General features: G+C 57.2%; 1 protein-coding gene across 2 annotated transcripts; it reads right to left on the bottom strand.

Moving 5' to 3' along the window:
- Positions 1-1915: 1915 nt before the first annotated feature.
- MAPK8IP1 (mitogen-activated protein kinase 8 interacting protein 1) lies at positions 1916-27062 on the bottom strand. 2 transcript variants are annotated; one of them, XM_014252180.2, is made up of 12 exons: positions 26949-27062; positions 19794-19899; positions 12140-12373; positions 8299-8380; positions 6886-7758; positions 6191-6266; positions 5589-5761; positions 5192-5301; positions 4945-5064; positions 3826-3896; positions 3390-3488; positions 1916-2951 (listed from the first exon to the last, which is right to left on the bottom strand). In XM_014252180.2, exons 1-12 carry the CDS (start codon positions 27032-27034, stop codon positions 2879-2881), a joined length of 2103 nt encoding a protein of 700 aa, XP_014107655.2. In that variant the 5' UTR covers positions 27035-27062; the 3' UTR covers positions 1916-2878. The 2 variants fall into 2 exon arrangements, with proteins under 2 accessions (XP_014107655.2, XP_087914357.1); XM_088058231.1 differs by lacking the exon at positions 26949-27062 and adding an exon at positions 21896-21981.
- Between the last annotated feature and the right edge of the window lie 539 nt (positions 27063-27601).

Consider the following 27601-nt stretch of genomic DNA (forward strand, 5'->3'; position numbering starts at 1 on the left):
GCTGAAGAGCCTTTGCCTCTTTGCACGGGATCCCTTGTATCTGGTTGCCAGCAGGTCTCTGTCAGAAAGAGCAAGTTTTGCAGTTGTGTACCCTGTGATACTCTGTCCCCTTTGCCCTGGCCTGTGTCAGTCAGGGCCCCACATGTTGCTCAGCTGCTGACTATAGCCTGTGTAATTCCCAGTGCCTGCCTCAGTCCCCAGAGTCCTGGGGTTCCCCTGGGGTACACAGGCTGCTTTCCTAGCACCTAATGTGTGTTAAAAGGGTTTGCAGAATGGCTGCTAGCCAGTGCCTGGGGCCTTGGCCAAAGGCAGAGGAGAAGCGATTAATGCAGCAAATCTGCTGTGCCATGTTTAATAAAGGGCCTAGGAGAGGCCTGTGTCTCTTATAACAGGGGGACAGTTGAGGCACCAGTCTGCACAGTGAGCTTCTGTGGAGGTTCCCTTGGCCAGGACAAAGGGTTAGTCACCTGGTAGCACTGGACTGCCCCACAGGCAGCTGTCTGGGAAGTGTGCCCCAAGCAGGTATCAGGAACATTCCTACCTGAACCATCCCTGAAGGATTCTCAGGCTGCAGGGGTCACAGCCTTCTTGCCTCAGCACCCGGCACTGGATGTGTAGTCCCACACACATATCCCCCATTGGCCAAAACAGTTGGGGACCACAGGACTTTGCCAAGATGAGGGGTCTGTGTTGCCAACTCAGCTGTCAAGGCCCTGCAACATGGTCACAGCACCGCAGAAAAGCCATGACCAAGGAGCTATCTCCCTTTGTTAAGTCTTTTAGCAGAGGAAGATGCTGAAGTGTGGGCTCCTGGGCCAGGGTGGTACTGAGATGAGATGCAAGGGTCTGCTTTTGGAGGGTTTGAGAGGAAGGCACAAGCTGGAGGACAGGGGGCAGCCCTGGAGCTATGACTGTATAGAGGGACATGTGCCAGCACAATGAAGCCTCAGCAGCTGGCAGGGCCCAGGCAGAGGCAGCCCAGGACCTGAAGGGGACAAGGTAGGAAGGGACAGCAGCAGCACTGGGGAGGGGCCATGTCCCTGCCCCAACCAGCAGGTGTCCTGGGCAACCAGGGTGCTTCCTCTGTGACTGCTGTGGAACCAGTGGAACCCGTCAGTGTGCACCATGCTGTGCTGCCTGCTGTTCCTCGCCCTGCTGCTGCGGGCTGCCCTCCCACAGCCTGTGCCCCAGAGGTGATGGCACTTCCCTCCTTCTCCTCCTGCCTGCCCCGGTACCTGCAGGTGCCCCAGGGCCCCTGATGTGGGCCAGGGCTTGCGGCACCAGGCCTCAAGAGCTGGCCAGTCTGGGTGGAAGATGCAGCACATGGGAGCTCTTGTGCCAGCCTGGATCAGTGTTGTAGGACCTTGTCTCACTCCTGGCTCTTATTTTCCTCTGTAGGGACAGCTACTCAGTTCCTGAGGATTTCTCTGCTCCCCTGGAGCTTCCGCAGAAGCACTTTGGCCTGGTGGATGGTACAGTACTCTCCTTGCCCCTCTGAACCCGCTTTCCACGCATTCACCCCTCCAGGTGGCTGATCCCAGCCTCTGCTGCACCCACAGATTACGGCATCAAACCCAAGCAGCCTAGCTTCAGAACCCAGGTGGCCCCGGAGCGGCCGGCGGAGCTGCGCAGGGCTGGCAAAAGCAAGCGCGATGGGCTGGACTTGCTGGAGTACTACGAGGATGGGCGCCTGTGAGGCAGCGTGCCCCTGTGCCTGCCACAGCCCAGCAGGTGAGGGCCGGAGCAACAGCTGCCAGAAGTCCCTTCAGATCATCATATGATCTCTGGCCTCCCAAGACCGCAGCCAGGGGCCCTTGGACCAATAGTGAGAAACTCCAGCTCCTCTTGGGGTCCCAAAGGAAAGAGAGAGCCAGGGCCCAAACCCCTTGTAGTGGGAAACAAGCAGCACAGTAGCTCTGCTCCATGAACCATCATATTTAATAGTTGTTGCCATCACAGCAGATCCAGCTGAAGCACAGAGACCACTGGCTGCAGGGACAGGGCCTGGGAGAGCTCTTCTGTCTCCCTGGTGCTTTGCACAGCTCCCTGCAGCCTTTAGCCCCTCCCTGCCCCATTTCGGGCAGATACCCAGCTTTGTGCAGGGGCTGAGCCCCACTGAGCTGGGGTGGCCCTGCCCTGCCTCTGCCACCTGCAGCTTGGGGGAGAGGGGAAAGGGGCAGAGAAAGGTATCCCTCCTGAAGGTATAGTTACTGCAGGGAGGTATGAGGGGAATTTTTCTCTCTCCCCAGGGCCTGGATACAAGATGGAAGGGGGTGGGGATGGGGACAGAGGCAGGAGAAATCTGTCTCATCTCATTCTGGCTCTGGCAGAGGAGAGACTGGGGCTTCCTCTGCCACCTCTGCCCAGCAGCAATCTCCCCAGTGCCTGGCAGGGAGGTGATCCCATCTCCCAGGCAGGAGCCAGTATGTGGGTCTTGTTTTCTGTAGCTGCTATGTCATCATACTGCAAGAGACTGACTCTGCCACCGCAATTAAAAGTCACCCCAGATGGATGTGACGGGAAGCTGTGCCATGGTCACACGGAGGAGATGCTGTCACCCCAGCCTGCAGCTGGAAAGGGCATGAGCACGCTACTGCCCTCCCAGAACTGCTCACAAGCAGGGCACCCAGCGGGTGCTTCTCCAATAGAATAAACTAAGAGTATTTTGTACAATAAACACAATTTGTCCAGCCCTCCCCCCTCCCGTCCCCCCAGCCCGAGGAAGGGGAGTCACGAAAAGAGGCAGCACTCCGTGCCCCGGGGAGCCCTGCCCCGGGCCCACTCCTCCTCCAGGCTCAAAGCAGCTCTTGTCCATGCACGACACGGGGAAGGAGCGAGACTGCAGCCCTGGCTGTGCAGGAGGTGCCTGTGCCAGCCCCTATTCCAGGTAGATGTCCTCTGTGGGGCACGTGTACTCCACATACTCCTTGTAGAATTGCTGGAAAGCCCTCCTGCAACACAGCACCAGGCAAAGCTTAGCAGCAGCCTCCCCACAAGGCCAATGTAGATCCTTGTTTCCATCCTGACCCTCACCCCCTACCCTGTGGCCTCTTTGACCCCCCAGCCCCTGACCTCTTCTGCATTAGCCCCAGAGCTGCCATCAGAGCCACAGGGTCTCCATCCTTGCTCTGATTCCCTGCACAGTGCATGACTTTCAGCCATCTGCCTGCAAAGCCTTGCACTGGGACTTGTTCCAGTACTGTCAGGAATATGGTGCCCATAGCCCTGTCAGCCCTGGCTCTCATGCCAAGCACCTCACGTAAGGAAGAGGTGCCAGCCTGGGGCCAGATCCAAGCCCCCCATGTAGGGGGAGATGGCAGGGTTCAGCCTGGCTGTCTTGTTCCTCCTGCCTTTTATGAGCCAGCCTTCCCTGCCCATCGAGGACTCACCCTACAGACTCCGCCAGTGGCTTCGTGGACTCCTCCGAGACAAAGACATGACAGGCAAATCTGTGGTCAGCAGGGTGCTTGGTGATGAACCCAAAATATCTGAGGGCAAAGAAAGTGGATGTGACTGGGCCAGCAGATCAGCAGGCGCAGGTACCCCAGCATCTCTGAGGTGTACCCACCCTAAAGCACAGGGATTTGGGACCTGAAACCCCTCTGATAAATCCTGGTGGCCACCCCAGGGTCTTGCCACAGCCCATGGCCAGAGCTGCAGCACTGGGCTCCCAGGGGAAGGGGAGCCCTCCAAGCCAGGGCTCTGGGAAACCTCCTCTTTCCTTCCTAGCCCCAGTCGTGCTACCCACAGGGAGCAGGAAGGCAGCAAAGGCTCGCTGCTGAGCTACTGGGGTCGAGAGCTGCACTACGCGTCCTTGCTACTCACTTGTTGTTCTTTGGATGGTACCCACAAAAGGAAATGTTCTTCAGCTGGAAAAAATGGCTACACTTGTTTACCTGGGGGAGAGAGAGAGAGAGAGAGGGGAGAACTGTCAGAGCTTTTCTCCCCACCCTGTGCAGTGCAGCTGGTCTCTGGCCACTGGAAATATACACTTGGAGACTCAAGACTGAAATTAATTGGAGCCTAATCCTGGACTGCTATCAGCAGCAGTTTCAGGATTGCTCCAAGCACCTGAACAAAAGGAGCTTTTCCAGGCAGCTCTGCTGGCTCTCACCCCAGCTGCCTTTACCGCCAGTAGCTCCTGCAGGATTTCCCTGGGGGCCCTGAGTCAGACTGTACTCGGGCTAGAGTCAGTGCTGCTGATCAGCAGCACACACAGACCTCCTTCACTAAAAAGGCTCTCATAAACACCAGTACATAGAAGATGAATGAAGATAATGAAAGAAGATAACTTAGAACTAAACAAGTCAATTCAAGCCTGGGTGTCAAAGGGTCCCAACCAGAAATGAAAACTTACACAAGTCTAAACAGCAACTAAGTTGATGGCATCCTCTAGATACAGGCAAGATTTGTAGAAACCTCAACCCAGCTCTGTCACAGCACTCAGAGCCATGAGCTACTCCTATCCCCCAGCTAGGGGAGGTTTCCCAACAGCTTACTGCAAAGCCCTCACTTTCCTCTCCTCAGCATCCCAATGTGCTTTACTAGGCTACTTATGTAGAATGCTAATCAGCAGCTTGCCCTTGCCAGATAAAGAGATTACAGGGCAGATCTGGAGGACACCACTCAAAATAGTAGCAGAAAGGTTTAGAAGCAGCTGACAGATTACCGGGTATGGCTCAGCTCGCAGCATCCCAGCACAGTGACATGCCTGGCAGCTGTGAGAGCATCAGCTGGCAGTACTGCCCAGAGCTGGGGCCTGCTGAGGCACAGGGGGCCTCCATGGTGGGCCTAAAACGCTGATGATGGTGTTTCTCACACCCTCAGACGTGGGTGGAGACCCTTAATTTTCATATGCAATCATGGCCTGCAGCACAGAGGGCACGAGGCAGTTCAGAGCAGCAATCAGGGAAGGGATGAGACGAGCAGGGAGCGGGGCACTACCTTGCTGTGCTCCTTGGAGTCGTCAGCTTTCACAGCAATCTTGACCCCGCGCACACTGATCTCCAGGACGCAGCTGGAGGGTGGGTTAAAGTGCACAGTGAGGCGGCGCGTGGTGGCAATCTGCAGGAGAGAGAGACAGAGCCATGGGACTCATGAGCAGTGATGATGATTCCCCACCGAGGCTCTGCCCTGCTGGCAGAAGGAGCAGGCATTCCTGCTCCCTGGGATGGAGTGGGACACTCCATACCTTCTGCATGGCCGCACAGAGCACATCATTGCCCTTGTGGTAGGGAACCTGCACAGAGCCAAGGAACTTCACCCGGAACTGGTCCACCCAGTCACTACTCTTGGCCAGAGCTGGAAGAGAGAGCACATGGCAGGGATCATCTCCAGTGACCAGGTATGTGGGCTGAGCTTCACCTTCCCTCTCTGTCTTCCAAACCCTGTGCTTTTCCCTGCCCAGGAAAAGCTTCCCTCAACACCAGGTACCAACTCCCAGCATCACAACAGAACCTGCTCATCGCTCCCTGCTGAATGCCCGGTTTGGTCCTCCCCCCAGCCCCCTGCTCAGCACCAGACTGCTCAGCAGGGAGGATGTGGTACAAGGTGGGGACATCAGCAGGCTGCACACAGAGGCTTGGTACCTGTTACATGGTCTGAGTCCTTGGTGACTTCAATAGCATAGTAGGCAGGAAAGATGCCCCGATCTCCTGTGCGCATGTTGTAGGCCTCATACCAATAATCTTCTGCCTGCACCTCCACCAGCAAAGGGTCATCCACCTCCAGCTCCAGCTCATCCGCATGGCGAGGCACAAACCTGGGCAGAGAGGCACTAGCAGCTGGCTGGCTAGCAGTGCTGGTGGCCTTCTCACTGGCACACTGCTGGGGCACCCACCACCAACCCAGGCAGTGCCCTGGTAGCCCTGGGGACCTGACATGCTAAATAAAGTACTGGGGGAGGTTTGGGCTCAACAGGCAGCAGCATCCTGGCACCTAATGCAAGGGTATCTCCTATTGCACCACCCAAGCTGCTCCTCAGAGGCCCTGACTGCCCTTGGAGGTCTTGCCCATGCAGCAGCCTGGGCAAATGGTGCTCCTGGGCAGGGCAGCTACAGGCACTGGTTTGTTCACCAGGGCTTCCCACACCAGAAGCACTTGGGCTTGTGCGAGCCCCACCTTGGTGGGAGTGCAGCACCAGCTCTCCCCTGGTAGAGGCTGGGTACTCTGCCTGTGCCTGCAAGCTCACCTAAAGACAGCACGGTGAGTCTGCTCCTGCTCCTCCCCGTTGATCATGCAGGAGAACAACCCAAAGGACTCGGCACCTGGGGACGAAGGCAGAGGAGGACATGTCAGCATTGAAGGATCAGTATCACCACCAGGAGAAGGACATGGGCCAGGCCATCTGCTGAGGCTCCTGCAGGATGGCTCATCTGAGACAAAGCCGTGCGACGCCACAGGAGGGAGGGGCACGGCTGAAGCTGCTGCGATGGTGCCCATCAGCCCCCACTGGGAACAAGACCTCCCCACACAGACCACCCCAAACAGCTGTGACACCTGCATGGGACCAGCCACACCGTGGGAAACCCTGCCTGCTGGAACATTCCACCAGTGCTCTTCTGTGCTTGGAGAGGAGTGTGGCATGCCAGGAATACGATGGCCCACTGTGAGTTTGCTTAGCCTCCCCCTCAGCATGGCTATACCTTGGGCAAGCCTCAGTGCAGCCTCAAACACCTACTGCCACACCCACTTGACACTCACAAAGTTCTTCCAAGCCCCACCATGCCTCCTGGACCACCAAGGACAAAGCCACAGGCTGCAGCAAGCAGAACTGGGGCTGATGTCTTCTGGTGGCTTCCCATCTCCTGAGCATGTACCAGAGACAGGCAGGGCTGCCCAGGTAGGCAGCCACCAGCCCACCTCCCTGCAGTGCCCAGCACTCACTGGAGGAGCGTGCCCGACCACTCATGAAGACATTGAGGAACTTCTTGGAGAAGTGGATGTCTGCCTCAGGGGTGGAGTCCTCGGAGAGGCAGACTGAGTCACGCTTCAGCGCATCCTCCTCGTACTCCTCGCCAATGGCCGACTCATAGGGTGAAGAGATGCAATTGTCGTAGACTGTGGCCGAGTCGCTCTCATCACTGTAGCCCGAGTAGCACTGCTTGAGGCTGACCAGCTCCAGCTGCACGTTCTCATCCACCACCAGCGTGTATTTGACAGAGTCATAGGAGAGGGCACTGGTGTCTGAACTCACGGAGGCTCTCTGAAGGTTGTGCCCTGGCCGGGAGCCACCATTCCCACCACCACAGGAGGCCCTGGGCAGGTTCGTCTTGTCGGGGGAGGACATGTAGTCCAGCACCTCGTCCTCCTCGCTGATGGAGGGGTTGGTTTTCCCTGCCAGGGCTGAATAGCCGGAGGTGTCAATGTCAGAGCTGATGGACATGCGGTTCTCACTGGACTGAGACAGGAACGGCTTGTCAGTCTCCAGGGGGTCCGAGTTCTTCTGCACGGGCGTCAGGTAGATCTCCTCTGTGGCCTCCAGCCTCACATCCGTCTGGTAGCGGATGCGGTCTCGGTGGGCCTCGGGGCCCCTCGTTACCACCACAACGCTGGCACCATGTGGTGGGGCCCGGCTGGTGGCCTGGTGCTTCTCGGGCGGCCGGGACGAGGCAACGCAGGCTGGGGCCATCTGTGTGGCTGCTGTGCGCCGGCATGGGCTCTCCGTGGATGTGCCCCGGTCTTTGGTGGAGGTTGTGCTGTTTTGGTGATTGACCTCATCACTCAGGCAAACGTGGTCATGGGGAGGGGTCTGCTCACCTGTAGGGAGAGGAGAGCAGCGTAGACAGTCACACAGAGGGGGATGCTGCCTGACAGGGCAGGTGTCCAGGGATGCCACCCAGACTCACAGAATCATTTAAGTCGGAAGAGACCTCTAAGTTTCTCAAGTCCCACCACTAATACTGTCAAGTCTACCACTAAACCATGTCTCTAAGCACCACATCTATACAATTTTGGATTTGAACACCTCCAGGGATGGTGATTCCAGCACTTCCCTGCTCCAATGCTTGATCAACCTTTCAATGAAGAAATGCTTTCTAATATCCAATCTAGACTTTCCCTGGTGCAACTTAAGGCTATTTCCTCTCATCCTACTGCTTGCTCCTTGGGAGAAGAGAGCAACTCCCAGCTCACTAACAATCTCCTTTCTGGTAATTGTAGAGAGCAAGATGGACATGCACCCTGCATCCACATGGTATGTCTTCCCCAACCTCCTGCTCCAGCACCACCTGCCTCAGGCTCCTGAGCACCTTGAAAGGGTGCGAGGAGCTGACCCTGGCCAAAAGCCTGAGAACTCACCCGTTTTCAGAGGGGACGACGACCGGGACACCCGCTCCTGCCAACTGTGCTTTTTCCCCAGAGAGTTGTTATTCAGAGTGTCCTGAGGAGAAGAACAAAGCCGCCTTATAGCCCGATCAGTAAACAGCATGTGGCACAGCAGCACCCATTCCTCCCTGACCCCGCTCAGCTGGGCATGCTGGGGGCACATGATGCTCGGGGAGACCCCCCACCAGCCCCACATTTCATCTTGCTGCCGCTGCTGCAAGGGCTGGCAAGATGGCTGAAGCAGGGTGTGCAAGCAGCCAGCTGGGCTGCATTCACTCACCAGGGGAAACTTGGCTGCAGAAGCGCATAGCTGGACAGTCCTAAGACAAAAAGCTCAAGACCTGAGCCTGCCTGCATGCTTTGCTCCCATCCTGCCAGCCCTGTCTACCTTCAAACCACTCAGCTTAATGAAGTGGGGGAAATCCCAAAGACCAGGTGCTGTGGTGCTGCTCAGCTGGAAGCCAGCTACTGGACAGACTGATGTCTGTCCCTGGAGAGATCCTTATTGGGTGCTCACAGGGGCATACACAGATAGTGTGTCTGTAATCAAACCTGTACATGCACACACACACACACACACACACACACACACATACAGTTCACCAGCAGATTTCAATCCTCAGTAGCTGGAGAGGAGAGGCAGGATCAGGCCATCCATGCTCCCCATGTTTGGGCAAGTTTCTGTGGGTGCTGTGCCCTGCTTGCCCAGCCCTGGGGGGCTGGCCATGCATGTGCACAAGGAAACACATGCTTGGCCTTACTGCAAGAGCCAGGGGGACCAAAGTGCACCGAGTCCCCTCTAATGAGGGCCCCCCTGCAGATGGGGGACAAGTCCTCCCTGCCCACCTCCTCAGGGTGTGACATCCTGCCTGGTGCAGGGCCAGCCCTCATCCACTCCTCCATCCCCAAGTTCTTCCTGTCTGCACTCCCCCAGCCCCTCCTATGGGGCACTGAGTGTTTCTGCCCCAGCTGCAGCAGTGGCATTTTCCACTGCTAGTTTTTGCTTAAGTACCAAAGCCCCACTGGGACTCCCTGGATTTTCTCACGGTCTTATCACCAACCCACAGCTGTTCCCAGCAGCACAGGAGCTGCCCTGTCCTTACTTTGCTTCCCCACCGACGTGAAGGAAGCCTTTGCCCCAAAATTCCGTCATGTCACACACCGCTGAACCATGCCTGCTAGATCCCTGCCTCCATGTGGGGAGGGAGAGACCCCCTTCACAGAGCTTTGCCAGCCTCCCACCATGGTCTCCATGAGTCCCTCCTGTGCCAAGGCAAATAACAGCACGTCCCTGCTAGTCTTTCCCAGGGACACGATGGGCCGGGATGTGGGCCAGGCAAGCTGTCACAGCGACGGCCTCTGCGTGCAGAGTGCCACGGGGCCAGCACACACAACCCAGCCTGGCTGACTGCACTGGGACAGGAGGCAGCAGTGCGGCAGGCACAGCCCGCTGAGCCCACCCATCCCCACAGGGACAGGGCACTCAGCGGTCTGTAATGCCCCACCAGGGTGGAGAGGCATTCACAAAGTCTTAGATGATGAACCTAGCCAGTCACAACAGCTGCTTCTTGCCCTCTGGGAAGCTGGGGATGTTCCTCTCACCGTTTCCAGGCTATATTCCTGGGATAATGATCATAGAGTGCCCAGAACCAACTGAGAAACCACCAGGCTGGATCCTGGCCTCACAAGAGCAGAGGCTGGGATGATGCCTTGCTTTGTGAATACCCTGTCTGGCAGAGTGCCTGGTGCCCCAGCTGGGCATTCAAGAGAGGATGTATGGCCACGGTCCCTCTTCTGACTGCTTATAGGAGAAGGGAGCTGGGCAGGTCAAGGGGATGCAGTGTCGCACACAAGTGGAGACAGATTTCAGGCTGGTCCCCAAGGGATGCCCTGTGCCCTGTCCTCTCCTCAGGGCACCACATGTAGACAGGGAGAAGGTGCCTCTGGCTAGGGGTAGGCATCCAGAACAGGAACTCCAAGCACTTTACAGACAGCTTCTCACTAGATCTTACCAACAGCACTATCCTACCTGGCCAGCCATGCTGCACTCCTGTGCCACCATCCCCGCTGGCTCCAGGCTCCCATTTCCAGCTGCAGCAAAGCCCCTTCTCCCATTCCCCATGTCCTCAGCTCAGCTGTGCCCACACCTCCCAGTGAGCTCCACAGCCTCCACCATCTCCTTGGCAAGGGGACCATCAGCTTCTCCAGCTTACCATTTCTGCAACTCCTCCCACCCCCATTCCTCTCCAGACGCTTGCTCCCACCCCCGGACACTGGCTGGGACTGAGTGCCTGGGAGAGGGCCCTGCTGTTCCCCACCTCCCCCAGCTGGATGTGGCTGCCACATAATACCACTTGCTCCTTGGGGTCCCTGCACAGGGTGGGACAAGGCTGCTGCTGTCCCCTTGTCCATTATGCTCAGTGGAGCTCCCCCCGCCTCCCCAGCCCTGCTGCCTTTGTCCCTGGTGCCAGCTGCCTGCGGGCGCCTATCCTTGGCTCTGTGCCTTCCTCCTCCTCCTCCCACCCGTGGCCTCAGGCAGAGAGCTGGCATCAGCTGCCGGTGCTGGGCTGGTGACACCCAGCTCTGACTACTCCCCATCTGTCACCCACGGGGACACCTGCCTCACTTCATGCTCCCCGGCTGAACGTCACCGCCACGAAAATCCTCCTACTTGGCAGAAGGCAGAGCTGAATGGAGGAGGGTAGCAAAAATAACCCTGCTCGTCGTGCACTTTGCATGGGTGTGTGAAGTTTGCAGAAGCGACAGAGCAAAGGGACTCCAGCCGCTGCCTGGGGGGTCAGCATGCAGGGCACCAAAACATCATCCACCCCAGAGTAACACCATGGCTGTGTGGGGCAGGCAGTCTTTGCTAAAGCCATCCAAAATTTTTACAAAATCTGAGTGAGCATGACAACAGCACCCCCTTGTCCTCCTGGCCACCATTTTGGGCGTTGCTTTTCCATCTCTCAGATTTTGTACATTAATTCTGACATTAATGCTTCTCTTGCCAGGCACCACCACTCAGGAGCTGAGGCCACCAGGTTCCCTCTGCCAGGCATGGGGCACCTGGTGTCACCAACGTGCCCTAGAGCTGCTGCTGCCCCAACCAGGGGCTGCTGGAGCCCAGCCAGCTGCTTGGTGCCGGCCCTGGGCTCGCCAGCCCGTGGCGTGGTGCCCCGTCCGACGATGGCTCATTCACGCGTTCCGTGGCCATGCCTCGTTTGCTCCCCATCCCAGGGGAGCCCTTCGCAGCTCCCACCCTGTCCCTGGGGCACGGCTCTGTGCCAGGCCACCCGGACCCTGCTGGGGCACATCTCCGTCCCGACACCATTCCTGGCGCGCTCCCTCTGCACAGACGAAAGAACGACCCACCCGGCGCCTGAGCCCCCTCAAAGAACCCCCGAGCGCAGTGCTGGGATGCTCGGGGCAGGGCGTGCTCAGCTCCCCGGCACCCGGGGAGCTCCGGGCCCGCAGATCGCTCCCTCCGGCTCGGCCTGCGCCGCGCCCGGCCCGGGGACGCGAGCGGCGGCGAGAAGGGACCTCGGGATGGCGGGGGCGGCTGCCCTGCCGAGCATCGCGGGCAGCGGAGCCGAACCCCACCATCCCCTCCAGCCGAACCCCACCATCCCCTCCAGCCGAACCCCACCATCCCCTCCAGCCGAGCCCCACCATCCCCTCCAGCCGAGCCCCACCGTCCCCTCCTATTCCCTCCCCCTCCCTCCATCGGCTCGAGACAAAAGCCGCCGGCGGACGGCGGGAGCATCCTTCCTCCTCCGCACCACCCGATCGCCCCGAGCCCCCCATCCCGCCTCACCTGGCTGCGAGGCACCTGCGGGAAGAGGTTGAGGGTTGTGGGTCGCTTCGGCCTGTAGACTTCGGTGGTCCCGGCCGGGGGGTCTTTCTGCAGCGGCTCGGGCGCCGTCTGCTCCTCGGCCGGCGTGTCCCCCGCCGCATCGATGAGGTCGAGCTGGAGCATCTCGGCCTGCAGCCGGCTGGCCTCCCCGCCGCCCGCCGCCCGGGCCGCGCCGCCCGCCCGGCTCACATGGCCCTGCCGGGATTAGCGCCCGCGATCAGGCCACCGGGCGGGCGGGACGGGCCTCCCGCCGGGGCCGGGCAGGGGGCCGGGGCCGCCGCATCGGCACCCGCGGCCGCTGCCTTTTAAAGGGGCAGCGATGTTATTCCCGCAGCCGGGGAGCCCCGCGCCCCCTCCCCGCCTCCCCAGGCAGGTGTGGGCAGCATCCTTCCTCCCTTAGTGATGGGGCTTCCCCGGCAGGTGTCTGTCTGTAGGTACGTGCAGCCGTCACATTCGCTACGAAGCACACAAACGTGCACACCCAGGTTTCATCTCGACATAACAAGGACATTTTTTACAGTGAGAACAACCATTCCGCACAACCTCCCCAGGGAAATGGTACAGCCCTCATCGCTGGAGATTTTCAAGACGCCACTAGAGAGTGTGCCAGATCGTGTCACCCAGACTCCCTTTCCCCACACAAGGTTTGGCCAGGTGATCCTTTGCTGCTCTATGATTCTTCCTTCCAAGGCAGACTGTGCCCTTTCTTGGTTCCTGTCCTGGCAGCTGGGACTCATACAAGCATGTCATCAGTTTGATCAGACTTGTTCCACGCCCTGCCTGGAGCAGGTCTCTTGGGGTCTTGTCCCTCACACCTGAACACCCCCACAGGTGGAGAACCCACCACCACGCTGGGTAGTGGCACCACGTACTGCACTACTACTACTACTACTACTACTTTTTCTCTCTATTTTCAGTGCACACCTCTGAAAGGAGTCAGGCTCCTCCTTCCCTGTAATGCCCACTTGGACCAGCAGCTCTTTCCCCCTTGTTTTACTCATCTAGGAGAAGCCTTCTCTGCCCACTCCGTGCACTTGCATAAGCCAAGGCCGTACAGGAGGTTTGCCCTGCACTGGCTCTCCAGTCACCTGCTGATGGTGGCTGTGCTCTGGCTGGAGGCAGCCCCACTCTTTTCCCTGTACCCTTTTGGAACAGGGTGGCCGCTGTGGCCTGTGGGGGCTGTGAGGAGCAGGTGTCCCATCCCACCACCCTGGCTGGGCCCAAGTGCTGAGGCACCATACCCCTTGTGGCTGTGTTGCTGGGCAAAGAGGCACCAGTGTCCCCACTGTGTGTGTTGAAAGGTCAGTGGTTTCCTTCCCAAGGCCCCCTCCTTGCACTAACTGCAGCTTGCACATGCACAAGCTGCTGTAGCCAGCAATAAAGGCAGCAACTTGACATCATGGAGTTGAATTCCCTGTGTTATCAGCTGTTTGTGGTGACTGCAAGCTCGTTAGCAGGCAGAGGTGGGGAAGGTCAGGTTTTTGCAGCTGAATACTAGCCATGTCTCCAGCTGCATGGAGGATGCCCCTTGAGTCACGAGAGAAGAAACAGCCCCAGCAGCTCTGGCAGCCAGTCCAAGAGCTCTTGTTGCTACCAGCTCCTGAACTGTCAGACAAAAGCCAGCACAGACAGGGCTCTGTCTACTGCAGGCACAGTACAAACCCTCTCACGGGAGTCATTTCCCCCTGGTGTCCCTGCTGAAGTCCTGCAGTGGGTGAGCAACTGGAGAAGCTCTGCCACCAATACTTGTCCTCTTGAGGCTTTTAACATTTAAATCCCTTGTTTTGAGCATTAGCCTTCATGCCACAAGTTCTGTTTTTCTCTCTGTGACAAATCACATGGATTTTAACAAGGAAACCGAGGCACGGGAAAAGAACTGGAGGGAAATGCCAAGAATAGATTATACCTAGCCAAGGTGGGTGTATTGGAGTCAGCTGGTGACATTCAACCTAGGCTGCTGCTGATGCTGCTTCCATAATCCTGTAGCTGTAGCAGCGGAAAACCCGCAGAGGGAAAAGTCCCGGAAGGATGCAGAAAAGCAAATCAGTGTCATTCTGAAGAAAAGGGCACCCTAGCAGGGGTGCAGCATTCCAGGTTCAAAAGCTAGGAGGAAACTACAGCCACTGCAGGTATTACTTATGGCCTGCAGCTCAACAAAGTGATTTCGAAACCACACAGAAATCAATCACCTTGCCAAGTGAGTGAAACCTACAGTGATCCGCAAAGCAAGGGCAGGGACTAGACATCAGGAAGCCTTTCTAACTGCAAGGACACTGCTCTACCAGAAGAGGCTGCCTTGGGAGCCCTCTAGGAACAAGCTAATGTCACCTAAGGCCAGCTTGGGCATGCTTATGTGTCAGCACAGATGCAATGGTGAGGTGACTTCCCAAAGTCCCTTCACCCTGTGGAAGAGATTAGGGTGTGTGAGAGAGCAGCTCCCAGGTCCTGTGGCAGGATGAACACAAGACGCACACCTCATCCCCAGTGCAGTCACGGGGACACTCATGCTCCCTTACAGACCTGCTCCTGGGACAGATGTGATGCTGGTGTGCTCCTGCTGATCCTACCTCCCACCTGCACACTGCCATCCCAATGGCAAAAAATCCCAGTGTCCCAGTCTGACAGTCCCAATGTTGTGATCCAAGGTGCCAGGGGGCTGGAGCAGAATGATCCCTGCTGCAATTCAGAGGTACCGGGATTACCCCTGGAGCACTGGTCTAAGCTGGGGAATCCTCTGTGTGGGGGCTGCTGCCCACCTGAGGAAGCTGCTTGCTTCCCTAGGAGTGAAAGGCTCTTGCAAGAGGAGTGGAGTGATATGCAAGATGTTGCTTGAGTAATCAAAGTCTCTTCCCTGCTCCCCCACTCTTGCAGCCTTCAGTGTCAGAGGAGGAGTGGCAAAACCTTCAGCTGGGAAAAGCATTATGTGAGCACAGGGAAGCAAGGGGCACTTGCTGAGCAGAAGGCACAACTGTGCCCCCTCTCCCTGCCACCAGCTGGCTTCAAAGCACCAGGAGAAGCCTCTCTGCCCCTGGCCTGGCACAGCCACAGCTGGCCATGGATCACAGATGCAGCATCATGGGACAGCCTGTCAAAAGCTGCATGGAGAGCTGCAAGGAGCAGCCACCTTGCTGCCCTATCCTTTGCTCCCAGCCCACACATCCAGTTCCCCACCAGTCTCTGGATCACAGGCTGATGGCAGCTGCTTCCCTTTTGCAGTGGGTTCTGCTGGCCTTCTGGGAGCAGCTGCCAGCAGCAGCACACTTGGATCAGTGGCACTGAACATCAAGAGAAAGCCCCTGGCATTTCCAGCAGTATTATTACGTTGAAAAAACCTGTTTTTTTCCCTCCACATATCTGTATCTTCATGGCTGTTTCAGACCTTTTCATGCAGAATCATAAAGCACAGCCCTGCATTGGTAATTTTTCCCTTTGGGTGCTTGCTCTCATGCTCTTAGGTATTTCCAAGAGAGGTATTTATTTTTTTAATTTTTTTTTTTTTTCATTTCTGCATTAACCGTTTTCCACAGTTCCTGGAAAATAAATGAGGCACTAAACTTGTATTAATATCTGCCTGGCTGTTTGCTTGGATCCATCTTGCTGAAACCAGAGTTTGCCACCCTGGATTTTCAAGCCACTAAAACAAGGCCAAACCCCAAGTCTGGTACTTTTGTTGCAACCATCCCTCCCAACACACCTGACTGCTGCCATCGGCGAGGTGGAGGTTGTGTCCCTTGCCCTGGTGGCTCCTGCTTCTTCCCAGCTGGCCTCCTGCCCAAAGACACCTCTGCTCCTCCTCTGAGCCCTCTCCTCAGCCTATCTCACTTCTCTTTTCATCCACTGGGGACTTCTTGTTGAAATTAAGGTTCTTTTCAGCCTTACATGGTATTATTCCTTATTCTTGATACATGGTCTCCTATCCACGAGGTGTGGTCCTTGTCAGTGGATGGTTCCCTCTTGCAAACATCAGTCTACACCTCCTTGCAGTTTCTGTCTGTCTGAGCCACTATTTCTGAAGAGCTGCTAAAATAGCCCATAATGAGATCATCTTTGGTTTTTTGGGACCAAAAACATCCCCAAAACCCATCTCTGTTTGGGTGTTGACCCCTGTACCAGCTGCCTGTTCCTGACACAGGATTTGGTCATCAACCAGCTCTGCCCAGACCCCCCCATCTCATCAAGGTCACTGATTGTCCCTGTCCAGCAGTCACCTTCGCAGCCCTTAGGCAGGGCTTGTCCTCTTGTTCCTTGTCAGCACTTTGCTGCTTGCTGTCAGGTTACTGTGCCTGCCCACCTCTCCAGAGACTCACTGCTGGGCAGCTGGATGACTCCAGCCCCTGCTCCCCAGATCCTGTTTCCCCCTCTCCCATCACTCTCGGCTCTGCTGTGATCCAGTGAGCAGCAGCTTGCTTTCACCTCACATTGCTCCACTGCCAGGCATTCCCCAGCTGCCTGGCCCTGCAGGGGTGACCAGGGCCAGCCCTTCAGCCTACGAACCGCAGCTGCTCTGTGGCACCGGCCCTGGGCAGCAGCACGGCCCACTCGTGCCTGTCCCAGCGTCCCTGACTCGCCACCCCCAGCCAGCCCCACAGGATGCAATTAGCTGATGCTGACTGCTGGTCATTACTGATTTGCTGCTCCCCATGCCGCACACAGACCCGGCCACGCTGCTCCCTCTGGGCCTGACCGCTTCCATCAGGCACATCCTGCAACCTTGTCACCCCGAGCTCGCTCTGGATGGCAATCAGCTTGGAAAGCTCCCTGGCCCTCGCCTTCAACATCTGGGATTGAAAAGCCCCTCTCACAGCCATTGTTGTCACCACTTTCGGTTCTGCTCCTCGGGCAATCCTCCGTGTCCCATATAAACCATTTGGACATATTTTTAGTAGGCTTTTTTTCTGAGCATGATAAGCTTCCTCCTTTGCTGTGTTTATGAATAACTCATTGCTTCCCCTACGGCAGCCTCCCATTCCCCTCCCACTCCAGCAGACTTTCAGTGCACCCAGACATTTGTGTAAAGCAGCTCTGAGCTGTCCCCAGGGAAGGCATAGGGCTGACTCCCGGAGCCTGAGCAAACCCTTACTGAGGGTCAAGTCTCAGTATTGCAGCACAGGGATGCAGAAACCCCTGAGTAAACTGTTTCAAAGGGGTAAAAGAGACTGTTTTTCCTCCCCCTCAAGGAAGGGCTGCAGCACTTGAGCTGCAAGTCCCTCCTGCCCCTTCCCCTCCCTGCCAAACTTCAGCCAAGGGCTGTCAATCTGCAAAGGAAAATATAAAAATAAAAATCCTGCTCTGAGCCCGATGGTGCTGTCAGCTGTGGAGAACTGGGATGGGTAAAGGGTAGAACCCAGCAACACACCCACAGTCTCTGTCTGCCTCACCTATTGCAGGCAGGAGGATCTTCCCGATTCCGGGCCCTCGCTATGGCTGTGCCTGCATGGATGCTCAGTGCTGGGTTTGCCCTTGGTTTTCCCTGCAGCATTATCCCTCCTCCCTTCAGCATTCACAGCCCATGAGCCCCGATTGTCCCAGGGAAGTCTGGTCATAACATCCTGGAGCAGGAGGAGGCTGCAGTTGGAGCAGAGATATCGAGCAGCAGCCCCATACCTGGGAACAGACAACTTTTTGCTGGGAAGGTCACGAATTAGACCAAGGAGCACAGCAAGACACCTTCACCTCCCAAGGATGAGGTCTGCCTGTACTGTCCTGCCTGCAGTGAGGAATTCCAAACGACACAAATTCACTTTCTAATTTTAAACCTGCGACAAATTCTTGTGCCTTTCCTGTCCTCGCTGGGTCTTTATCTGTTTTGCAGAGGAAGTATTTCCTCTGAGGGACAGAATGATTCTTAAACCACTTGGCTGCTCCTCCAGCATTTGCATGCTTTAGAATGAAACACAAATGCAGAAACACTCTGTTGAGAGGTATTAGTTCTTAGCTTAACTAATTAAGTTTTAAGTAGAATTGAGTTAGAATGGGTTCACAGAGTTACAATACTGTGTGATTTAGTATGTTTGCCCAGCTTTACTACATCAGTAGTTGGATCTGCTGAAGCCTTGGGCCACAAGCTGTGAGTTTACACCTAGAGATGTTTTTGGCTGGAATTGACTTAATTCTCCTAGTAATTTTCCTAGTAGCTGGTGCAGCACTGTGTTTTGTCTTTCTTATAAGAGGAGCATTGACAACACACTGATGCTGCTGTGGTTGTTGCTGAATAGTGTTTATCCCAAGCCTAGGGCTTTTTTATTTCCCCATGCTCTGCCAGTGAGCAGGTGCACCAGAAGTACAAACCAGAAGACAAGGAGACTCCAGCTGTCAGCAGAAGCTGTAACTCCACAAGATAAGAACAGTGTATGGCCTGCCTGCACAGACACAGAGAAAGAACCCAGTAAGATGTTAGAAGACCCCAGATCAAAAATCACCACTGGACCAAGAGGTGCAAGGAGAGTGTCTGAGGGGTGGGTACATGAGTTGTATGGGTATGATTTCCCCAGGGGTTTCTTTGTTCAGGGTCCCTCCCTACAGACACCCAGCTTGAGCTGACCTGGTGCTGTACCACTAAACTATTTATTTTTATAAAATCTAAGCCTGGGGCTTTGCTACAGAAAACCTAGGGTAGAGTCTGAAGGAGGAGGAGTCAGCCTTAGAGTGAGCATGTGTTTGTTTGAGTGAGGGGTCGAAAAGGGCACCTGTCAGCTTACTGGAGCTGCCCACTACAAAGAGACTCTGCTCCTAGCAGTTGAAAGTCTCAGGTGGTGTGTGTGTGATTCCTTGAGTGATGTGAGAATGCTCAGGCCGTGGCTTTTCCTTTAACACCCTTCATATTTCCAAATCCGATGTAATTATCAATTTATCTCCACATTTCTGCCCCCATGGCCTTCTAGGGAAGTTCAAACAGTGGTGTGAACCCCATCAGGTTCTTGACAGCATGCTCCAAGATGGATGGGGGACCCAGTTGCAGCACTTGCACAGGCTTCCCAGCTCCCATCTTTATTCCACCTGCTGCCTGCTGGCATCAGAGCTACTTCCTTCATCCCTGTTTCAGGAGCCTCCAGGTTTCCAGACCTCCTAAAGAACAGCTCTAGCTAAAGCTAGCTAGCAAGCCAGAGAGAACACCTTGGGTGAGCAGAGGACAGCTCTCACCATGCCAGCCCAGCTGCATTCCCTGGTCCAGGGATGCGTGTAGGGACAAGAGGCACAGCCCAGGTGGGACCTTTAGTGCCACCTTGCAAATGTCCTTGATTCCCGGGAATGCCTGTCAGGTGCCAGATGCTTGCTGGTCCTGCTCAAATGGGGCCATGTTCCCATTTGCACCCAAATCCTTGGGCTCATCCCCTGAGGAACAAACTCCAACCCCTACAGCACAGCGGGATCCAAAATGCATGCTTTGAGATGCTTTTTTTGTCCCTCGAGTTTGGGTGGTTCAGAAAGGACCTGCACTGTGCTGGAAGAAAGGTCACTGCCAAGCAGAGGGGACTGGGGCCATGGCAGTAGGTTCCTTGAGAAAGCATCACTCATCTGGGTATCTGGTGGTCCTGCATGTGGGCTGATGGTCCTGCCAGCCCCACTGGCACACTCTGCCCATCCCTTTCCCTCTCCCCATCCCCATCACACTTACCCGGGTGGCCAGGCTCTCCTTGCAGTGCAGGCTGATTCCACACTCATCAGTGATCTCAGAGAGGTCTTCATCCTCAAATTCCTCAAGGCTGATGTCATGGGTGAGCCTGGAGGGAGTGCAGATGTCCTGGTCACCCACTGCCCCAGTGGTGGACAGGAGGGTGAGGGTGCCGTGGTGCCTGTGGGCTGGGAGCAGAACTGACACCCTGGGAGAGGCTCTCCCAGTCTCTGCTAGGAAGAAAGACTGGAAAGGCAGCTCCTTCCCAGAGGGGATAGGTCTGTCTACTTTGAATGGCTGGGCTTGGCATGGTCCATGGCTGTTGGGAGGCAGGAGGAGTGTGTCCCAAAGCAGTCCCTGCCTAACCAAAGACAGCAGGGATATGCAGGTTGAGAGAACATGGAATAGACAGTACAGCCAGCCCTATTACAGGAGGTTTGTGCTACTCTCACCATCCCAGGGAGCCTCTGCAAGTGTTCCAGCTAGGCACAGATACCCAACAGGGTTACAGGAAGTGGAAAGGCTGGGGGTCCTGACAGGGCACAGCTGGAGGATGGACCTGCTGGGACAGGTGACCACATCGAGACCCACAGAACTTAAAAGCACAGCAAACCCCTAGGGCAGCCATGGTACAATCAGTCCCTGAGCTGCAGCTGGGAGGGGTGTCCCAGCCCAGCTGCCTGCAGTAAGAGGGGGAAGTGATTTCCCTCTGCACCAAAATCCCTCCCTAGGGTGACTGTGGGCATCCCACAGTGAACACTGATGCTACTGAGTTGGTCTGCAAGGCCTCAGGGGTCCCTTAGGGCTGTCAGCCACACAGACTCATTACACCCCTTCAAAACAAGAGAGATCCTTTTAGCAGCTGAAAATATACTGATGAGCCCCAGGGGAGTGGTGAGGTGCTCCTGGCTTCTGAGCATTAAAACGTTTCAACATGGTGGTACCTCAATGCTCTTCTCACTTATTCTGTTACCACGGGGGTAAATAAAAGAAACCAACTCAAAAGTCCTTGGCCAACCTACTCAGGCCCCTGAGTTTTGTCTGGAGTGGCCACAGACACTGCTTTGCTTGCCACCATTTCCCTTTGCTCCCAGCTCGTCCAGCTGGGAGACACTTGGGTGAAAGGGCTATGCCAAGCCCATCACCCCTCTCTGGCTTGGCCCCCAGCAGTGCAGTGAGAAAGGAACGACAGTGGTGTTCTGTGACCTGCAGAGCTCCCACTCTCACTTTAAACATTGCTTGCACATCCTGGGGCTCCCCCCTGCAGTGGCACCAACCTAGTGCCGTGAAGGGGTAACATCTCCCCTGTCCCAGCTCCTGGAGAGGGAAAAGAGCAGGAGAAGCCCATGGGGGAAGCAGCACTTTCTTTCTGTGTTTCTGAGGACCCCACCAGTAGTGGTCTCTTGGGGTGAAGACAACTGGGACCAACCATACCCCTGGAGGCGGCCCCTGCAAGACACAGCAGCACTGCAAGGACACAGCCCTCAGCACAGGATGGGATGACTGGACCCCCCTTTGCCCACCTCCTCCTCCTGCTGCCCATGGGAGGGAGGCAAAGCGGAGCAGGAGGCTCATGATGAGCCTTCAAAGCACAAATTGATTTCTTCTCCGGTTACACGGTCGACAGGGTGGGACATTATCCACTGCTAATGCTCGGGGCCTCCACCCGCCCTGCTGTGGGAGCGCAGTGAGCACTGCGGGGTCCCGGTGAAAGGCACAGCATTGCCGAGGGGCTGCCAGGGGCTCCCTGGCTCTGCAGGAGCAGCCTGACAGGGTGGCAGTGCCCCTCGCTCCAGGATGGGGACAGGCAGCCCTGTCCATGCTCTCGGGGATGGGGGGATGCTGAGCGGGATCCCGGCCCCGGCGCTGCCAGGGGCGCAGCAGGAGGTGTCCAGACATCTTCTGCCACTCCGGTGCCCGGCTGGCACACAGCTCCCCGCGCAGCCGGGAAAACTTCGGGCTCAACTGCGTGCCAAGTTTGCTCCTGTCCTGTGGCCATCACTCACAGAGAAGGGTGATGTGCCCAGGAGCAAGGGGCTGCCCCTCACTCCCCTGCATGCCCGCGGGACAGTCCCCCCCTCCCCTAGGCCCAGCCGGTCCCCTACCATTTCTCCCACTGATCTTCCAGCCAGCTCTCCTCCTCGGTGCTCGACTCCATTTTCAAGGGCAGCTGCATTGAGGAGGATCCCCCCCTTCACTGGGAGACGCACTCCCACACCAAAAAAAAAATCCCAGACCTACTGCAGGGAGTAGTGAGGGAGATGACAGCCAACCCTGGGTGCCCACTGCCTCTCCGCCTGCCCCGTCGCAGTCTGTGGCTGCCGGTGCTGCTCTGTATCCTCACTGCGCAACCTGGGGAAGCTCATTAAAAATAGATGGAATCAGCTGTCCTGGAGGGGAGAAAAAAATAAAACGAAAATAACCTCCCCAACTGAGCCAGCGCCAAGTCCCTGCACTCTGCTGGGGATGCTGACTGCCTCTGCCTGCCAGCCAGCCAGCCTGGCTCCTGGTCTTGCTCCAGCACTCGGCTCCTCAGCACCCACAGTGGGCACAGGGGATCTGCTAACCCCATCGTGGAAACCCGCAGCACCTGGCTTCCTCCTGCCCTTGCAGCAGCGGTGCTGTCCCCACAGCAGGGGGACACAGACAGGAGCATCTGTCTGGCTCCTCAGCGGGTGGAGCGAGGCCGCTCACTGACGCAAAGGCCAGAGTTTCCAGCCCGGCGTCATGGCCAGCTGCACTACTGAGCAGCACTGTCCCTTCCCTGTCTGCCCCCACCTAAACCCCAGACCCACTCCTGCCTCAGGCAGGATTATCCCTGGGCTTCCCCAACCTCTAACCCATGCTGAGGACCAGAGAAATACCTGGTGAGCTGCTCCCACCCCTCTTCTGTTGCTGAAGGAAATGGGGGTCTTTCCCAGGAGGGGCTATCAGGTGTTGCTGACAAACTGTGGCCTCAGATAATCCTCCACCACCCCCACGCCTCTCAGACCCACTCACTCCTTGCCCCATCAAGATGAAGCCAAAGTAGGTCTAGAAGAGGCACCCACCATGACTCTGAGATGGGGACAGGGCATCCCCCTCCCCATGAGCTGCACCCACTCTGATACACGGTGGGATGGCATCCTCACTGCCACCCATCACAGCACTGCTCTCCTGCCCCTCACTGACACCCACTCCAGGAGCTTCAAGTAATGGGTGCATCTCCCACCACCTGCCTGGGACCCAGCTTTCTCCTGGACACATTAAAGTGGGTGATGTCCACAGGAGCCCAGCTCAGGGCCTGGACTGCCCTGCTGAGCTGACCTGCTATAAGCTCTCTCCCTACCAGTGCCACACCGCTGGTGAATGTCACTCGTGATACTGTGGCCATTGTCACTCAGCCCCACAAGAACAGCATCCAGGACTCCATTTTCCCTACCAGCTCTGCCTGGAGGCACCTCATCTGCTTGAAACCTCAATTGATGCAACGAATAAAGAAATCTCTATCTCCGTATTACTCGCGCCCTTTGCTCCTTTCACATGGATGCTCCAGAACTTCCTAGGAAATACAAGGAAGGCTCTCCATTACCTTCCTCTGCTCCCTGTGCTGGAAACACCCCTTCCTTCCTCTCTTGCTTCTCAAAGAGGCTAAAAATACCAGCAAAATGAAAGAGCTCTGACTCCTCTCAGCTACATTGTTGGCAGTAAAAGTCTGAGCAGGACCTACATGTGTATTTTGGCCAACTTCCCTTGCCAGTGGCCATGGCATTACAGGTATGTGGGAGTGTCTCCATCGGTGAGACAGGAGAGGCAGGAGAACCCTGTCCTTGCAGGTTATGAGTGCCTTCCTGAAGGGTGTGCTGAGAGGCACATGAAGGTGGGCAGCCCTGCTGTGTGCATGAGAACTGATAAACTTGGGATTCTCAGGAACTGTGAGCAACAGTACACGCACATGGGTGCATGAACAGAGACAGATGTTACCTGCTCATGGCAGGAGCAGCTTGATCACAGTCTTAAGAGCAGCCTTATAATCAGTCCTGGCTACTGTGCCTGTCTTGACCCCATCCCCTGTCAGCCCACTGCCACTGCAGAGGATTTTCCATGCAGGGGTTTGGCCAGGGCAACACGGTGCGATGAAGCTGGGCGCTCCAACAAGCCCAGCTGCCCGAGCCATACTCTCCTGTTAGGTGATGTGTGCAAGTCCTTTAACCAGCACTGGTGGAAAAAATAATACTAACCTATATTTGGCTGGCCCCTGTCTTTTTCTTCCATCTCAATGGCCACAGAGGCTGCTTTATTTGAACCGATGAGAAGGCGCCTCTCTATGTCTCCATCAGAGGAAGACAACCCTTTCGTCTCCCCTCTCAAGAAGACAGGTAGCCCCATTCCAATGCCCAGCTCATTCACTGCCTCCAAACAGGCTCTGCTGACAGCTCCAGATGAGCACGACAGACACATAAAACAAACCACAGTGCTGGAACTGATTTTTGCCCCAGCCTGAAGGTGCATCTTTGAACTTCCCGACAAGACAGAGAGAACTTCTTTCCCCAGAGACCCCCTCTCTTCCCAAAGGGCTGTGATTTCTGACAGGGCTCCCTGAGTAGTGGAGTAGTTTCCCCTCTCTCTTGACCTATGGAAATAACTCCCTAAGGATTCCTTCCCCTAGGTGCCTTCCTGCCCAGCAGCTAGGTGGATGCCCTTTGCTTTTATCCGGGAAAGCTGAAGGAGGTAGAGGGGATCAGTCGGTGACCCCCCCCTGGGTTCCAGTTACATTAGAGCCACAACCCTGGGGACAGTGGGGCAGGCAACATTGTGAGCTCTGCAGGGCTCTGCAACAAGCTGCACCCCAGTTGTGCCAGTCCTCCCTGCCCCTCTAATGCTGGGGAGAGGAACCCCTATCCTAGAGAGGCCCCAGAGAGCCCCTCACAGGGGAGCCTGCCACACACCACTGGCAAAGCTTCTTGGCAGGGCAAGGAGCTGCAACAGTGTCTCAGAGAAAGATGCTAAAGAGCTCCACTGAACTCAGACCGCACTGCAAGGCTTTGGGAAGCTTAAGGACAACAGGGAGGCTGGATGAAAATGACTTTTTTACTGCTGTCTCCTAAAATGTTGTTATTCTTGTCATGATGAACAGACACCTCTGGATGACCCCCTGGCTAAAGGAGGGATCACCTCACCATCCTTTTCCTCCCACTTCTTCTCAGACAACACCAAGCCATCACTGCCAGGCCACTATGCCAGTCTCTCCAGAGCTTCAGTCTGCTTGCTGGCCAGGACCAAGCCCCCTCTCAATTCAAGCCAACCGATCACCTAATGCTTGGGCTGGCATGTCACCACTTGGAGCTGGGAGTGCAGCTGCATGTACCAAAGGGCAGAAATCTGAAACACCTCATCCTGCAGGCAGCAAGCAGGGTCAGAGGGCAGGGCTCATCTCACTGCCTGCCATGGTCTGAGCATTCACCCTGAACTGCACTCATTGCTGCTGGGTCCAGCTCCTCTGCGGGGAACAGCCCCTTGCTGAGCCCTGCAGCAGGGATGCAGGACCTGGGACGTGCACAAACCAAGCTGTGACACGTAACCCAGCACGATATTCCACGCCACAACATCGCCTCTGATCTGCCAGACCCTGCCCCAGGCTCAGACACATCACTCCATTTTCTTCCACTTACATTCTGAGCTTGGTGCCTGGGGAAGATTTTGCACTCCTGCCTTGATTCCCCACTTTTCCACCCAGCTGCACAGCCTCCTTCACGAGGTCAGTTCTTCCCTGGAGCAGGCTGGCAGCACACGGGGCTCCTTTTCCAAAGGTCTGAGGCACAGCAAGAAGCAGCAGCTCATTCCCCCTCCCAGGGCATGGCTGTTTGCTGGGGAGCAGGAGGGTGCCCAGGGCAGCCCCTACATCCAGGACAGCACCAGCTGGTAGGCCCAGGGCTGCTCGGCAGCTCAGCCTCTGGCCCCCGGCTCGGTGGCCAAGCCCCTTCTCCACAGTGGATGATTCCAGAGGCAGCGTTTAATCGCTCGCTTTGCAGGGTACACCAGCCATGTTGCAACAGCTCCCAGCAGCTCTGGCAGGCAGCGCTGCAATAGCAGGCAGCTGCCAAAGACCCGGAGCCACCCGCAAAGGGGGTCCAGAAGCAGAGCCCTTCCAATATTAATTGCCTGGATGCCACCTTTGCTTGACTGCACCCATCTGTTTCCTCACAGGGAGCCACGGGTTCCCCAGCCCCAGAGGCTGGGCCTGACAGAGGAGGGCATGATCTTAGCTGTGGTCCCAAGTGGGGACCATTCCCTCCTTTCCGCCCAAAATCTCAGCATGCAAAGCAGCTGGGGCTATTCCCCCTTGTCAGGCAGCTGCCCCCCAGCACCCCTGGTGGCAGAGGCAAGCAGAGAGCAATGCCTGACGAGGGCACGGCTGCCAGGAGCAGCGAGCCTCCCCTGATGGCAAGTGAGCACCGCACCTGCAGGCAGGGGTAGGGCTCCTCCCTTACCCACCCAGCACATCCCTGTCCCAGAGCTACCCTCAGCAGGCACCAGAGGCTCCATCCCTGGCCTGGCCCAAGCCATCGGAAAGTCCCTGGCACAAGCCTCATTGGGTCTCAGAGAAGACACAGCCCCCTGCATCCCAAATCGATGGGAGCACTTGGTATTGCTTAGAGGATCAATTCTGGCACTCTCCCACCGTCTCACTTGGGGTTCCTGTTTCACAGGGGCAGGAAGGAAGCAGAAGCACCTGGGATTTCTAGGAAAGGGCTAGAAAAAGGCTTTCCTCGGGGAGGGGAGAGAGATTGAGCTTTTTTCTTCCATGAGGAAGAGGTGTTGGAAGAGGAGATAAGAGAGGGAAGGGGGCGGCAGTGGGGGCCAAGCAGGGGGCTGGGAAGCTGCAGTGGTGTATCTGTGGGGTGAGGGCCAACACGGCTTGGGTGGGCGGGCTGAGCAGCCATGGGGGGCTGGAGCCATGTCCGCGGTGGGGCCTCGGCGGTGGCTGGGGCGGGGGGCTGAAGGGATGGCTGGGGCGGGGGGGCCGAGGGGATGGGGGGGGAGGGGGCAGAAGCGCGGGAGGAGGCGGAGGACCGGCGCAGCGATGCGGGCGGGGGCTGCAGCAGATGGGGAGCGCTGCCCCGGGCAGGGGGCAGGGGCAGCCCCGAGAGGGTTCCGCGGGGGGACGGCGGCCGGTACCTGAAATTGGGGGGCGAGGCGAGGTGCAGCCCCAGGAAGGGTGAGGAGGCGGGCGGGGATGCAGCTCCTTTCTCTCGCTCCGCCATTCTGTGGCTCTCTCCATGCAGGCGGAGGGCGGGCGGGAGGGAGGGAGGCAGGGAAGGAGGGATGAAGGGAGGGGGATGCTGGCGGTGCCGGCGGGGAGGGACATACCTGCCGCCGGGGTGGGGGGAGCGGGGGCGCGGCCCGGAGGCTCCATCCCGCGGCTCCCGGCGGCAGCAGCAGGACAGGCACGGCACAGATGGAAGCGGCACCTCGCATCCCGGCCCCACCCGCTCCGCCCGAGGCTCGGGGAAGGCCGGCCCCGGCGGGGCAGATGTGCCCGCATCTGGACCGGCCCCCAGCTGTGCCCGCAGCTGGAGGCTGCACCCTCAAGGGCAGCTGCGGGGGACGGCCGAGGTCTCCCGAGGCCGGGAGGAGCAAGCCCAGGAGAGGGGCCGGCTGGGCGAGCGGGCAGGCAGCAGCCCAGGGCGAGGGGCTGGACACAGAGGGCCACTTGCGGGGGTCTCCTCGGCAGCGGGGAGGAGCCTGCAGGCAGCAGGAGCAGCGGCAATAACCACGCTGCGCTTTGGCACCCACGGCCCGTTTGCCGCAACAGGTCTGGCAGCCCCAGT

The sequence above is a fragment of the Pseudopodoces humilis genome, chromosome 7 (assembly GCF_049639895.1).
Source record: "Pseudopodoces humilis isolate 2021_Gansu_Grassland_sample_001 chromosome 7, ASM4963989v1, whole genome shotgun sequence".
NCBI classification, from domain to species: domain Eukaryota; kingdom Metazoa; phylum Chordata; class Aves; order Passeriformes; family Paridae; genus Pseudopodoces; species Pseudopodoces humilis.